This window comes from Artemia sp. Qi Xiang Cuo, chromosome 7, assembly GCF_049724085.1.
Source record: "Artemia sp. Qi Xiang Cuo chromosome 7, ASM4972408v1, whole genome shotgun sequence".
Taxonomy (NCBI): Eukaryota; Metazoa; Arthropoda; class Branchiopoda; order Anostraca; family Artemiidae; genus Artemia; species Artemia sp. Qi Xiang Cuo.
Genome location: NC_142800.1, coordinates 79045993 through 79062318, shown reverse-complemented (window position 1 = coordinate 79062318; position 16326 = coordinate 79045993). Strand labels below are relative to the sequence as shown.

Sequence of the window (16326 nt, the reverse complement as noted above, 5' to 3'; positions counted from 1 at the left end):
TATATATATATATATATATATATATATATATATATATATATATATATATATATATATATATATATATATATATATGGCTCATTTTCAGTTTTTCATCGTCATTTTCACTTGATTTGGGAAACTTGGCTACAACTTTATCCTCCCCCCCTCCCTCGCGATATTGATAAAATTACGTCATTGGTCTTAGTCCATCGAAAATACTTTATGAGCTATAGCCCATCCCAAATTTGTAACAAAAACACTAAAACATGTAAAAGCATTAAACAATGGCATTATATCTCATGCTCTTTATGCACATATTTCATTCTTATTCTGAATAAAAAAAAATCTGATAATTCATTCAAATCATTCAAGTTAATCTTCTCATGCATAACTTCCTTTTATGACTTTAATTAATCAGTGTTCAATAAATAATAAATCTTTGTTTACCTTCAGCGTTTTCAAAACCACAAAAGCCTTTAACTTCTATATATTTTTACCATTTTAATCCGTTTGTGCCGCCCTATTTGATAGGCGGAAATAAGACAGCTATTTTAACCAATTATGGTCGGTTTTCTTTTCCAATAATTCCGTTAGTACCGAAAAGTCGGTCATGTGCAGGTAAATAATAATCCTTGAATGCGATTCAACTACAAATTCCAGCATCCTTGGCGAATGCCCTGACGAGGATAGGCTGGGCATAAAAGGTTGGAGCTGTTCCGACGTTGTGAGATGGTTTGGGGTCTCCGCTCCGTTATTAGCTCTTTTCTACGTTCCAATTCCCGACAGGGAATCCAGCTTGCCTGGCCTCATAGTGGCATCAGTCTGGACCTTTCGAAAGATTGTCTAACCAAAACCGTCACTGCTAATAGCCCTGCAGGGTGACCTTGAGGAGTGGTGCCCCTCGAGGAAATTACAGCCTAGGAAACGACACAGCATATGCACTGGATTCTGATAAAGGAATAATTCTTGTGGGTTAGGTATGTTATGGTGGGGTTTTTTGGGGGGGGAGGTGATAAAACCTCTTCCTGGCTATGTTATCTATTATGTGTTGTCTCCCCGTAGTGGCCTAATATTTGTAGACATGATTATATAATGAGTAGGAACTAATAGGCTTGAGATTACTTGTGATAGATTTGGACTCTTGCTGACAGCATCGCCAAAAATGGAAAACCCTGTTGCGCCCAAGATGAGCCCAGGAATGTACCAAGGCTACATTTATATTGGAGGTAACATGGACCTCTTGCTGTCCGGTTCTAAGACGGATAAAGCGCTTCAAAAATTACAACTTTAGAATGTTAAAAAGTTAAGGAACAACTATTGTATCGATATTTTTGACTGACGAATCCAGAAACTTCGAACTGGACTAATTAGGAATTTCAGGAACTCCTATCCCAGGAATAGGAAACATGAAATTAGGTGATATGTAATTTATTTAGTCAGGCAGGAAGGATAGGCTGAATAGACAGGGAGCAGGGTTCATGATGAATAAGAAAGCTGCCAAGTCTTGTTTAGGTTGGGAAGGTATTAACAATAGACTGCTAATTGCTGATTTTACGATTAAAATGTGCAGGGTATCAGTCATAGAAGTGTATGGCCCTGTAGAACCGACTGATGGAGATAGTAGCGACTCAGATGAATTTTACTTACAGCTGCAGGAATAACTAGACCGGATCACATGTAGAAATATGGTATTATCATTAGGGGATTTAAACGCAAAAGGTCTGTAAAAATGTAGCTTAGCCCAGGTAAATTTGGTGTAGGAAAGGAAAACAGTAATGGTTACAAACTGCTGCTGCTGTATTGTAGGCATAACAATGTAGTTATTACCAATACAGTATTTGGTCATAAGATGGCCCACAAGTCAAATATGATGGCAAGACAGCTAACCTTATTGAGTATGTTATATTAATAATAACAATAATAATAATTATTTATTTATTACCCACTATGAACAAAAAGAAGTGGAGTGCACCAAAAACAAAAAAGCAAATTTGCACACTTAACAGTTATTAACAGTTATTTAAATAAAACGACGTAAATCATGGTGCGCAGCGAGACCTGCAGATTCCGACAGCTTTCCCGCAAGCACAGTCACTTTTTCCCGTAAATCAGGGAGGCCAAATCGCGATATTAGACGCTGGTTCTGGATCCACAGAGGGAGGCACAGATGGTACTGAGAAAATTTAAAATAATAAGTCCTGATAGATCTGAGATCTTTAGGCTTCAGAATTGGAAGACACCCAGATAAAAAAAAAAGAATAGAATAATGACAATTGAAGAATATAATTTCCCAAGCGCTTTCAATATAGCACTTTCCCAAGATCGATACAATACATTATGGTACATAGGAGTGCTGCTACTGATGTTAGAATTAAGAATTACCATCTAGTAGTGTATAAAGTTAATTTAAAGCTGAAAGTTAGGAAGGGGTTACTACCTCTTAGAAAGCAATGATGTTGGTAAACTCCAGGATGATAATTTGAGAGAAACATTCCAGGAACAATTGAATAATAAACTGGAGAGTCTAAAATCTAACAATGTAGGAGATGGATGGAATAATTTTAGGAAAATAGTTTGCAAAGTCGCTGACTGTGTTTTGTAGGAAAGTTGAAAAAAACAGCTATGAAAATTAGAGAAAATACTTTATTCTTAAGAGGGACGAAGAAGGGCTTGTACAAGAATTATTTGAATGATAAATCATGCGAAAATAAAAGGAACGAAAAAGAAATTGGAGAACGCGTTAAAATATGAATTAAGGAAGTGTGAAGAAGAGGCAATGGCTAAAACTGCTGAAGATGTGGAAGATGCAGCGAGATGACATGATATTAAAATATTGTACTGGGGTGTTAATAAATTAAGAAGGAATAGTCTTGACTAGTCCCAGTTAAAGATAGGCACGGGGCTGCAATTAATGATAAGGAAGGAGTTAAAGAGAGATGCGCAGAAGATTTTGAGAATCTGCTAAAAGATGATAGAGTTACGCAATGAGATATAGAACAGAATGAAAAAGTTTATAGCGCTTAGGATGTAAGAAAGATTTATTTTGTGAAGAAGAATTAGAGGCAGTGCTAAAAGGACAAAAATAATAAAGCCAAAATAGCTCATAGTGTGGTAAATGGGTTTTTAAATATGCTGGTTATGAAGTAAAAGATAAATTACTGAAGATTGTGGATATGACTTTTGAAAAAGGTAAAGTGCCTAGCGATTTTAAGCAAAACTTTAATTAAACCCATGTATAAAAAAGGTGATAAGAGTGATTATAGTAATTGTAGAGGCATTAGCTTGGTTTCTGTAGGAAGCAAACTACTAATTCTGATGATACTTTTTAGAGTCACAGATGCTGTAAAGAGGAGAGGATGAGTCTACCAAATTTTCACGCTTAGATTAATAACGGAAAAGTGCCTGAGTCATCAAACCCCTTTAGTAGTCCTCAGTTTTATAGATTAAGACCAAGCGTTTGATTCAGCTGATAACTGATACAGGAGCTTTTGCGAAGGTCCTATCCTTGTATAGTATAGGCTACCAAATATATACATTAAAATGATTGAGATTAGTAGGTATGAAATGAAAATGAAAATTGAGGTAGGAAATGAGGTTGGTTACTGATTAGGTATTAAATTAGGTGTTAAGCAGGGTTCTATGCCAATTCGTATGGATCATTTTGATAAACTTTGTCCTAAGGAGCATAGAAAAGTCAACGGGAGGACACAAAATCCATTAGGGAAGTGAAACTCCCTAACACCTAGATTATGCTGATGATTTAAGCATCTTAGATATAAACGTGAGTAAAATGAATGAACTTTTAAAGGTTTTGAGAGTTCAGGGTGCAAGGATGGGTTAGAAATTAATGCTAAGAAGCCTAAATCACTTATCACTAATCACATTGGGTAACGAGAAGATCGATCGAATTAGTAGTGAAGACAGTGGGTGCAGTAAAGATGTTAAAAGTAGAATAGCCAAGGCCCAGGGCATTTTTCAGAGGTGAAAAAAGTTTGAATATGAAAATAAGTCTACGAACCAAGATTTGAGTTTTGGAAGCTATAGTGAAGACAGTGGTCAAGCATAGTTCTGAAGCGTGGGTGCTCAGAAAGACGAGGAGGATTTGCTAGATGTTTCCCAGATAAATTGCCAACGAATTGTTTTGGGTACCCAACTGATTGATTGTATCACAAACAGTAAACTTAGGAAAAATAAGGTTTTGTGTTTAGGAAAAAACACAGGAACCCTGTGTTCTTGGGCTATAATGAAAAAAAAAGGGTGGGATTGCTAGAACATGTTCAGCGGATAAAGTTTGACAGATCGCCAAATATCGTCCTTTTCAGTCAACAGTCTAGGGTCAAACGAAAAGCAGGTTGTCTCCAAATTGAGCGGGAGGATGTCGTAGGGCATGACGAAAGAAATAGGAACTTCTTGGGAAGGCGCAAAGAGGAAGGGTTTCAATAGATTGAAATGGAAGAAGATCGTGCGTAGCTGTGTTGACCTCAGGCGGCTTGCTGCTGCAGTGAGTTGTTAGTAGTAGTAGTAGTATGAAACGAATCACTGTACCAGAAAAGGCACGTACTCAAGAGGGGACCAGTGCTTCGGTTAGGAGTGGCGAGTTTGAAAGGTAATATGAGCATACTATTACTGCTAGTACTGTTACTAAGACTCAGACAAAGGATATGAAGGTGCTAGTTTCAGGAAATATTAAGGGGAAAGTTGAACTAAATCAAGACAAACCCTCTGCAAATAGGTTGTCAAAAGGGCGTATCTCAGAAATCAGGGTCTTTACTAGCCAAAATGTTTGGGGGGGGGGGAGCAAGAGATTTTACCGACTGGCTGGTCATTTATACCGACTGTTTTTGTCAAAAATTAACATAATGTGACTTTCGAATACAATACGTAAAGTCACTGCGCGAGTCGGTAAAAACACTAAATTTACCAGCCGAGATTCAGTTTTCAGTACATATCATGTCACTATTTTAATTATGTTTATTTAACCAAACATGGCACCATCTGTAAATTCACGGTAGGAGTCGGTAAAACTGCTCCGTTTACCGACCAAGTTCGAAATTTCTGTAGATGACATGTCACTATTTTCGTGGTCTTTATTGAACCGAACAAGGAATTTTACCAGCTTTTTTTTTTACCGAGTGACCTAAAATATTGGGAGGGGACGTCCCCCCTTCCCCCCATACGGAACTGCTCTGTCGGGAATAGCTTAGGGTATTAAGTTCGAAATTTCAGGGAATAATGAGGGGGATGATCAATTGACGAAAAGGGTATTTGTGCACGCCACTATAACTACTATTTCTTTCATTTTGACTACTATTAAAGCTAAGGGTATTAAGGTGAAAATTTCAGGAAATACTGAGGGGGAAGTTGAAACAAATTAAAAACACACTATGCGCATACATGTGGTCCAAAGGGCGTATCAGCAATACCTTATGAACGGCTAGAGTATGAAGTTGAAACTTCCAAGGCATTAGTAGAGGATTTTCAACTGACCAAAAGGCAACATGTGCATACTATTACTGCTACTACTACTACTACTATTACTCCTAACACTAATACTCCTACTACTACTACTACTACTACTACTACTACTGTGACTACTACTTAAAGCAAGGCTAAGGGTATGAAGGGGAAAATTTCAGGGAACATAGAGAGGGAAGTTGAACTAAATCAAAACACACTGTGAGTATGCAGGTTGTCAAAAAGGCGCATCAGCAATATTTTAGGAACGGCTTGGAGTATGAAATTGAAACTTAAAGGGCTTGCTTTGTGGGATATAATTTCTGTGGAAAATTTTTCCCAGAAATCCCCCACCCCCATAAAAGTTCCTCCTGCTGAAAATCCGCAGAAATAAAATGCAAAGTTTCTTTTGCTGATAACCCCCCACCCCCCACCCATGGAAAAATCCTTCCGACGATTCTAATCTGCTGAAAATTTTCCCCGGACAATTCTCCCAGAACATCTTCACATGTAGTCCTCAAAAAAGAAAGCAAGGCAAATAAAAAAAAAATCAAATAGGAATTTTGGCAAATTCCCCCAGTGTTAAATTTCCACTGGAAAGTACATCCCCAGCAACCCTCCCCCTCCCCAGAAAATTATCCCCGTTGAGAATCCCCTCTCCCCCCCCCAGAAAAGTCTATAAACTCCCCAGTAACAAATACTATACGTAAACAATGGGCAAATTTCATAACTTACAGACATTTCCCCAAGTGCTTTGGGGTCATTTTCTCCCCAAAGGCATAGTTATTGGACCTTTCAATTATGCTGAACAAAACGGCTATCTCAAAATTTTATTTGGGCGACATTGGGAAAAAAAGGCCATAGGAACGGGCAAGATACCCTTCCAATCTTTTTGGTTACTTATAAAGGGCAATATAACGTTTATTTTCTTTCGAATGAGTCCTCTCACGGTATTCTAAAGCCATTGGTATGATACGATCAACCCTGAAAAAAAAAGACGTATCTATGATCTTTATTCTGGCAAAAAAATACAAAATTCCACATTTTTGCAGATAAGATTTTGAAACCTCTATAGTAGAGTTCTCTGATACGATGGATCTGACGGTGCGATTTACATTGATTCTTTGACTTTTGGGGGGATTTTTTCCCCCTTTTAAAAAAATCTGGCAAGTTTTCTCATGTTTGTAGCTTTTGATGGGTAAAACTAAACTTACTGAATCATCTATATTCAGAATAAGCATAAAAACCAATTCTTTTGATATATTTATTGATATCAAAATTATGTCTGTCAGAGTTTCCGTTGCTATTTAGCGGAGTCACTCCTTAGTGAAACACAGTTCGTTACCAAGAACTGTTTGAAAACCAAAAAGATTAAAATATTCTTTTCTTACCCAATGAAAATGACTTTGTCGATTAAAAACGAACAGAAACTAATTTAAAGAATTTTGTTCCACAAAAGAAGTTTTTCAAAGAAAAGTGAAGAGCTACATATTATATCTGTAGAAAGTGAAGAGAACCAAAGATTATATATTGGATTCAATCCTGAGCTTGGGATATTGAAAAAAGTTTACATATTAAACATCGCTCTAAAAATATAAAGACCATTATTATGTAATATTTTGAGACTCGTTTCAGACCTTGGGAATTTTCATACGTAAATCATGGAATATTGGTAAATTTTCCATGTCAGCCCTGGGCAAGGGTGAAAAAGCAAAGTTGAACCAGGTACTCCCTTACCAAAAGGCGAAAATGAGTCATCACAACTTACCATTCTGTGTTCACCTGTGGTTTTTCAACTTATTTGTGGTGTTTACCAGAGCGTCAAGCATTTAGCATAATTAACAACTGTCATATTTACCGTAAGAGTTTCCCACACAATTTTGCAAGCCTTTCTTTCCACGTTCAGTTTAATTAGGGATCTTGAATGAATATGGATATCAGGTGCATTATTTTACGGAATCGAAAAAATAAATGGATTTAAATCGGTTAGTAATTATTAAATCATACCGCAAATTATTTCTAAGCTTATTTGTGCAATTTAACAGGGTCGTAAAACTAATTGGATTTACAAACTATATAAAACTAATGATTTACTCATACCTTTTCCCATGCATTTTAATAAGTAACTTCTTAAGAGAGGGCGCAATTTTCTAATAAATGATTAGTGAATGAAACAGAAAACCTCAGAAACAAGCATTAATTAGAGATAGGCATATAGATATAGATTAAAGAACCAAGAATCTCCTAGAAGGGAGGGGGTCTACCTGCAAAAAAACTTTCAGGAAGCTTCCCCTAATTCGCAAAAACTCATTTTTTTCTTTCTTATGTTTTTTTTTTATATATTTAACCTCACACAGACTTTAGTAAAAGCAGTATAGTCAAGGCAAGAAGTTTAGTCATTTAGAATGATTTAAACATATTCAGGATCACAACACAAATTGCGAGTATATTACCAGGATTAGCGGCACATCATCATTTATGATGGAGATATGAAACTTGAGAAAAATATTACCCACTTGTGCTTAACAGTATATTTGTTTCGGGACGTCTTTTTTTTTAAGCAATAAAGCTCAAAACAGAAACATATGCAAGGGAAGGGGTTCTTCAGGCCTATCCTCCCCCCGGAAACAATCTCAAGAACTTAATGAATTCGTTCAAAGTACTTTTTGGATTGATTTAAGGATACTTGCCTCAAACCAAACATTATTAATACCCAAAGAAGATATTAACTAATTGGAAAAAAGAAAATCTTCACATTAAAAAAGGAAAAAGAAAAGGTTTGTGGAATAAAATTCCTTATAAAGCATGTATACTATTCTTTTCATGAACCTTTACCTTTAATATTGTTATTGTGAAGAATAGCGAATAACATTTAGTAATATTAACCTAAATTAAAAAAGCAAAGTTCTTCCAAGGGAAGTAAAGAGCGAAGTTGAAACTTACAACGAACAAAATTATTACTTCCCAGCTTATTTAACATATCAATAAAACTAGTACAAATAAATCGATTGGTGATATTTCCTTCTGTTTGTAGGATTAGAGAACACTAGCACTTTACTGAAAACATAAAAGCCAAGAATAAAAAAGAAGAATATTGATTTAGGAGTCAAAAATAAATACGCAGCCCCACAACAACAAACTAATCTTTAACGCTTTTTATAGTATTGCATGAGCAGTTATATCAGTAACTTTCAGTATACAATTAAAATTACCTCAAAAACTTAGGCATAAAAATATTATATTTAAAGTCATTAAACAGCACCCAAAATATTTGGTTGATTTATCAGGTAACACTATGGTTTCACCTAGTATTACTCAATAAGTAGAACGTACCAACCGTAATTCGAACTCTGGAAATCCAGTAATTTCTCTCTAAAAAAACGGAGAATTTCAAGTTGTGAAACAAATTCTAAAGCGAGTCTGTAGTCTTAATATTAACAAGATTCCTTCACTTCAAACTTGTCAAAATAAAAAATAAAAAATCATGAAATGTCCTTTTCAGATCCAAAACGAAAGTCAATCATTAAACTAAGCTCATTATGCAGAAGTGATGCCAAATTAAACGAAAAAAAATTAAGCAATAATCTAAAAATACTTTACTTTTATACTGTTAAGTGTCCTTAAATGGTTTACATTTACAGTACCAAAACTCCTATATTGTTTTGTATTTTCAGTAAAGCGCTAGTTTTCTGTAATCCTACAGACATAGGGAAATATCACCAGTTGATTTATTTGCACTAGCTTTATTTATATATATTAGATAAGCTGGGAAATAATAATTTTTGTTCGCTTTAAGTTTCAACTTCGCTCTTTACTTCCCAATATTTTTTTTTTTTTAATTAATCTTTGTTCGTTTTTTGATTAAAATTTAATTTAGAAACAGAACTGCCATGGTCTTTTTTATTTATACGGAATAATTTCTGTTCGTTTTAAGTTTTAATGTTGCTGCTTAGCTTCAGTTGAAAACTTATACTTTTGTATAATTTCTAATCATCTCAAATATAGGGGAGATAAGACACCTCAACCCTTATTAAGAAGCTGAACGATGAAGCGGTTCGAGAATTGAAGGAAAAAATAAGTTTAGAGTGGAAAGAAACATCAAAACATAATGTCGTTTTCTTTTCGTATTTTTTTTTAAGAAGATATAGATATTTAATTCTCTTTTTTTTTATTGAATTTAGTAGCACTTAAGAAAGTAGCTCTAGGCGAGCAGCTTCGAGAAAAAAGGTTAAATAAGCGGACAGTTTTGTATATCTACATGCTTGTGGAAAATTTTGCTAGCTCATCAGAAATGTGCCTTTAAACTTAGGGAGTTATTTGACCTGTCCCTATATAGAAAAGCCACTCATTTGTTAGAAATGAATGGAAATTTCAAAAACGATCATTTCTTGTGTACGTACGATAAATAGTATTATAAACTAAGTTTGTATTCATTTCAAAAAATTTGGGAAGAATTACCTGAATTCTCCTAGAGAACTGTTTTCATTTGTCTTTCTTCCTCTTTGGATGCACAATCTTACGTATGGAGAGAATATTACGGTGGAATTGTCAAGTAAATAGTTTGAATAAGTAGGCATAATAATGAGTAATACGTTTAATATACAACTTTAAGTAGTTCCAGAGCCACAAGCATACATTTCTCCAACCACTAAGTGGCGACGGGTCGGGATCAGGGGCGTAACTTGCTATGGGGCAGAGGGGGCAACTGCCCCTCCCAGACCTCAGTTTTCCCCCAGACCCCAGTCCCCCCAGGTGAAATTTAGTTTCTCTAAAAATGTTGTCAAAACTAAGACAAGCCTGCATAATTCAAGCATCCACAGAAACGGGTCAGTTTTATTTAGTAGATTCCAAAGCCGTACTAACAGAACCACGCCTCTAATAATGTAATTTGATATATTGGCGTTTGTACCTTAAATGCGTGCATTAATAAAGGGGTTTGGAGGAGGAACATACGGGAGGTGTTCTTTTAAACTTCCAGTTAAGAGTTTTGGACCATAATTGTTACAATGACGATATCGTTTTACACTTCCGAGCTTTTCTACTTAAGAAAAGATAATTAAAGTGCTGTTTTAGTGCTACATCACACTTATGGATGGGAGAATTGATAAACAAAATTAACGTAGGTATGAGCAATACCTTTCGAATGAGCCATTAAACGTAACTCCAAAAAGTTCTGGTAAGCCACTAGCCTCAGCTTTTTCACTTCAGACATGGCACCAAAAATGCCGTTTTAGTGCCACTTGGAACTTGCTGGTAGTGGAATTTATAAGAAGGGCGTAGATATGAGCAATATATTCTATATAAGCTATTAGAAATCTGTCTAAGATACCTGCGATTCCAATACGCCCAATAACAATACGCATATACCGATACGCGTGATATCGATACGGTCGATTCCAACACAGCGTACAGCCCTTTCCCTGGTACTAGGGAGGGTCATATCATCACCCAAACCATAGATAGTGGACCTTTGAACTATGTTGAATAAAATGGTTATCTCAAAATTTTGATTGGAAATTTTGGGAGGGTCACTAGAGAGTGACCGTTTCGGTCGCTTACAAAAGACACTAGCAAATTTAATTTCCGTTCAAATGAGGCATTATACATCTCTCTATGATGTTCTGGTCAATCTCTAGCCCTGGTGTAAAAAAAAGAAAAAAAGGACACATGATACACATGCAAAAAAAATAGATTTTCCTTGCTGTTCAAGGTGGAGGACTGTAATTGCCCTACTCAAGGTCTTCGACAATGCTCATTCCAATGGTGCACTTTTTATTTCGATCTGACGCCATTTTCAATGGATTCGAGGCTCTTTTTCGAAATCACCATAGATGTTTGCTGATTCAGTGCTCGACAAAGCTGATTCAATGTCAGATAGCGATTTTTTTATCACTAGACAGTTTTTTTTAGCCATTTTCCAACCTTTGGTTACTATGGGCTGTGGTTCGCTCTTTACTAGGTTGTAGCTACTGCTGCAACCATGATTTTCATTCTGTATCGAAGAAATATTTGTCTTCTGGTTATGTTACATTGTTACAAGTTTATTGTCTTCTACCGTGAAGAACAGCCATTAACGTTCAGTAACAATTTCTTTGTGTATTAAAAAAAAAAATCTTTTTCGTTCGGTTAAGTTATTTTCGTACTACTTTATTTTCTAAACTTTAGGGTGGATAAATCCCTTTTGGAACTCATGATTCTTTGATGCATCTCACATAGGATACGACTTTCACATTATACCTACTCAAAATGAAACCCGTATACCATTTGGGGAAGGTAGGGTATTAGGTTAAACATTTATTCGCATTTTAATTATTTTTAGGGTTACTTACACCTGGTTGGGTTTTATGACGACCATTCTCTATATGATTTATATTTGTAGTACATCACAGCATCAATTGACACACATTTGCTAGCAACAAGCAGTTATTCCGAATTATCAAAGACGTGCTTAACTTCTTTGACTAACTTTTCCCCTGGTCCACCATTCAACCCTATTTTATCCAAAAATAAACTAGCTTTTATTCAAAATTTTTGAACATCCCCTGGTAATAGATCATCGTCCACTATGGCAAAGAATGTAGCTTAGACCTTATCCTACAAGTCAACACCAAAAACCAAATTTGTACATTGATTTGAACAAAAAAACTAACTTTACTAATCCATAGCACACCGTTAAAATACTTGCAAAAGCGGTCTAGTTCCTTTTTTTTATATCGCATGTTTCTTGAGTAATTTCAGAATTGCTGAAACTATGTCAAAGCTAAACAGAGTCACTTGGTGCCCATTAGTAAATTAAATATAAAAAAAAAAGTTTTTTTTCCAAATGAAAAGAAAGAGCGACATTAGGACTTAAAATAACCCAAAGCTAGTTCGCATAAGGAGGACTGTCTCTTCCTCAGCCCCCTGTTCTTTATGCTACCGTTTTTTTTATTGCTTTAAAAAAATTTTTGGCTTTTTATACTAAGTCAACAGCTCTTGTGTTTGAGCAGTCGTTCTTAAAGAATTGGGATAAGAAGACCAACTTTAGCTTAAAGAGCAGGGGACTGAGGAGAGAGCACCCCCCCTCCCCGGAGCTTTTCTCCAAATTACTTGGGGGGAACTGCCCCCTCCCTTGTACATATAATCATTTCTCGTACTTCTATGTTTAACTGTCACTCTCTACTTCCGCTTGAAAACAAAAACTGGTTTTTACTATCTAATTTGTGTCCGTTTCTAATAGCATTCCTAGTTTAACCCTGAATGCGAGGAAGGCTACTGCCTTCCTCGCATTGAACGCATAAATGCGTTCCATCCGACAGTGGAAATTAGCTTGATTTGGATTACTCAGAATTCTTACACGATGCCAGAAGCAAACAGAATATATCGTTCTAATAGCTGTGCCATCCCACCCCAACATTGAGCCAGTATTATGTATGTCCACAAGAAAGGGTCAGTTGTTTGATGCCATCCTATTCACTTCTGTAGTTTCTAAGCCAAGCCCTTTCTTTTCACAGACGACATGCTTTTAGAGTTAAAACATAAAGTGTATCCGCTGATCATTGGTGCGAATAGAACCATCTAAATCACTCTTGCATTTTCATGTTCTACATATGATACAATCACTAAAACTGAATTTGCACTATTCAAGACAAGCGAGGGGGTTTGTAAGGCAGGGTGGTTTCTAAGTGAGGTGGTAGCCAGCGCTTCAAAGAATAGAAACTGTATGGGTGTTGTAGTCTGCATATTTATAACCTAAAAGGAGCTCAACCTGCAGGTATATAAAATATCCCCCACCCTTTCCCTGGAAAAAACATCCTGTTTCCCATAGGGCTAGGTCTCTGTGCACCTATGCTAGGAAAAAACAGGGCCCTTCTTCTTAAAAAAAACGAATACACTCCCAAATGCTCAACCTTCTTATGTTACTTTACATAGAGTTTCTAAGAAAGAAATTGAGGTTTTTTGCATATAGAAACATCTTTGAACTTAAAACGTCATTTTCTGGTGTTAAAAAAACATAGCTAGGAAAAAACAGGGCCCTTCTTCTGAAAAAAAAACCGAATACACTCCCAAATGCTCAACCTTCTTATGTTACTTTACATAGAGTTTCTAAGAAAGAAATTGAGGTTTTTTGCATATAGAAACATCTTTGAACTTAAAACGTCATTTTCTGGTGTTAAAAAAACATAGCTAGGAAAAAACAGGGCCCTTCTTCTGAAAAAAAAACCGAATACACTCCCAAATGCTCAACCTTCTTATGTTACTTTACATAGAGTTTCTAAGAAAGAAATTGAGGTTTTTTGCATATAGAAACATCTTTGAACTTAAAACGTCATTTTCTGGTGTTAAAAAAACATAAAGAGCTTGGGAATTCAGCGATGTCTCCCTTCAACCCCCCCCCCCCGTTTTCTGGTGTTAAAAAACGTATAGATCTTGGGAATTCAGCGGTGCTTCCTCCCCCCCCCCCAGAAATAATCAAAATATTTGGGCTTTGAATACAGAACCTTGAAAATAAAAGCCCGTACTATCTATGAGAAAAATTAAAACCGCAAATTTTATAATTTATTTCTTCTAGGGATGTTATTCAACTTGGAAGAGAGGAAGTACCAAAAGAAACAGTGGCTCTAATTATCCTTGGGTTCTTAGCAGTACTTATACTCGGTTTTCGTGCCACTGTCATAGCCCCAAGAACAAGAAAACTGGCCAAATACTCTCAGGCCCAGGCTATCAAACCAGCCAAAGAGCCAGTTTACTATTACACCAAAATAAAATCTCAACTAGAGAGGCCAATCACAAAGCGGCAGAAAAGAAACTGGGATTATCAATATGAAATGCATCCGGAACGTTCATCATCTTATAAATATGACTCGTCGTCATTTTATAATCCAACAAAAGCCCCTTCCTATCGTTACGAGCCTAATTACTACTTCGAAACTTTTACACCTTATGACTCAGTCAAAAGACGAAGACAAAAGGATTACTACACAACTTCGTCATCTTCCTCACGTCAATCGTCGAAAAAGAAACGTAAATATTTGAAGTATGACACCGACTTCGATAGCCATAGTATAAAATATGAAGACCCATATAAGTTGAACGAGTTCCGTGAAATTTTACATGATATAAGAGACTTGCTCTCAGACACTAAGCCACAGGCAAGTGATAGACGATATGACGTTTATATGCCACCAACAGTATCCAAACCTAGTAGTCTGAAATGGTATGAGTGGTTATTTCCACTTTTAGCTATAACAGCAACAGTGGCATTCTTAGCAGAGACTTATATGAAGCTGCCCCAAATCCCAGATGCCCGAGTTCGAACGAGTGAGGCACAAAAAGTACTCCAACAAGTTATAGACGTTTTTACAAATGAAATTCAAGTGTGGAAGAGGAGTTACAGAAACTGATAACAGAAGACCCTTATTGAGCAATTTTGCAAGTAAAATCAGTGTCAAAAGTGTCTTTTTTAAGTAAAGGACAATTCCTGAGATTGTGTAAACAAAACATTAGTGAGATGCTTACAGTATGAATCCACAAACATAATCCGAGTTGGACTAATTAGTGGTTCCCAGTGAATTAAAAACTAAGTCAGCAATGGCAAATCTCAATAGCGGTTGAATAATTAAATTGTTTTTACTCTGTTTTGTTCAGTAAAGAAGTAAATGAATCTCAGCATAACAGAAACCACAACAATTAAGACACGGCCAGAATTTGATTTACGTGATACCGTTGCCTCACATTATTTTCCCAGGAGAGGATGCATGAAAGAGAATGAGCAAAATAACACTATAGACAACCGGAAATAAGTGAGGACACCTGCCGATTCCTAGTAGAGGTTTTTAGCATTCTCACGAGGAATAGTTGGCGGTTGGTTGGTCAGTTAGATTGGTTATCCTGCACCGTTTCGTTACTTACCTACGCCATCGCAACATTTTGAAATGCGGTCAAATCTTTTTTTATAGATGTTTCGCATTGTCGTACATTATTCTCCGACAATCGGTTGCCGGGTCTAGGATGACCTCCTAGCAGAAGTCTCCCCGGCAAGTCAGGGTTAGACTTTTTAAAAATAGTTTCAATCATTCTACAAGAAAATTAGGATTTTTTTCAAGACTAGCGTCAAAGGCGGCAGTAAGTAGTCAAGTCAAGAAACAGGCCATTTGTTATAACGGATTGTAAGTAAAGAGCGATTCTCGGTGATAATAATCGAGACTCTAAAAACAAACTTTTTTTACACAATTTATACATCAGAAGAGTCAACTTTTGGCCCAAAAACGTTTATTAAGTTCGGTGCACTCACATGAACAGGATTGTGTTTCAAGTGGGTAACGTCAAAACTATATTGCCAAAGATAGTCAAACGTTTGGAGAGCAAAAAAAATTCTAGGAGACATTGCAGAAGTCTTGAGATTTCAAGAGATTGGGTACAAAGGCCCCAAGCCCCCTTTCTTCTGTTCAGGTGCCTGATTTGAAGTTATCTATTGAAAACTATTAGCATTACAAATTGCTGAATTTTTAAATAGGGAGAGGGTAATCGAGCCTTCTATCCACAAAACCATAAAATTTCGTAATCATCTTATGAAGGATAGTGACAAACGTTTTTTAAGGGGGGGGGGTCTTATCAAGCCAGTAGCAATGACATATAGGGGACAAAATTAATACAAAAAAAAAGAATTTACAAGGATTCCCAACTTTAAGAAACTCAACACAAGAAAAGAAAAAAAATATATACGACCATCAACCTTAAAAAAAAAAAAAAAAAAAAAAAACAAAAAAAAAAAAAAAAAAAACACACACAATCTAGGCAGAGGACTACCGTGCGAATTAAAGTTATTTGCATATTAAAGCATATTTGAAACCAAGCCACGAGAGATGTCTGCCCACAAGTCAAACACTCCTCACAACAAAAAATTCTAAC

The 16326-nt window shown here is 36.1% G+C and overlaps 2 protein-coding genes across 4 annotated transcripts in view; one reads left to right on the top strand and one right to left on the bottom strand.

Annotated features, from left to right (window-relative positions):
* Nucleotides 1-16326, bottom strand: part of mv (lysosomal-trafficking regulator mauve) — a 329493-nt gene that overhangs the window by 241469 nt on the left and 71698 nt on the right. The gene's annotated exons all lie outside the window — the stretch shown is intronic.
* Nucleotides 7352-15104, top strand: LOC148950731 (uncharacterized). Its single transcript, XM_089091731.1, has 2 exons — nt 7352-7421; nt 13988-15104. Exons 1-2 carry the CDS (start codon nt 7408-7410, stop codon nt 14817-14819), a joined length of 846 nt encoding a protein of 281 aa, XP_088947857.1. The 5' UTR covers nt 7352-7407; the 3' UTR covers nt 14820-15104.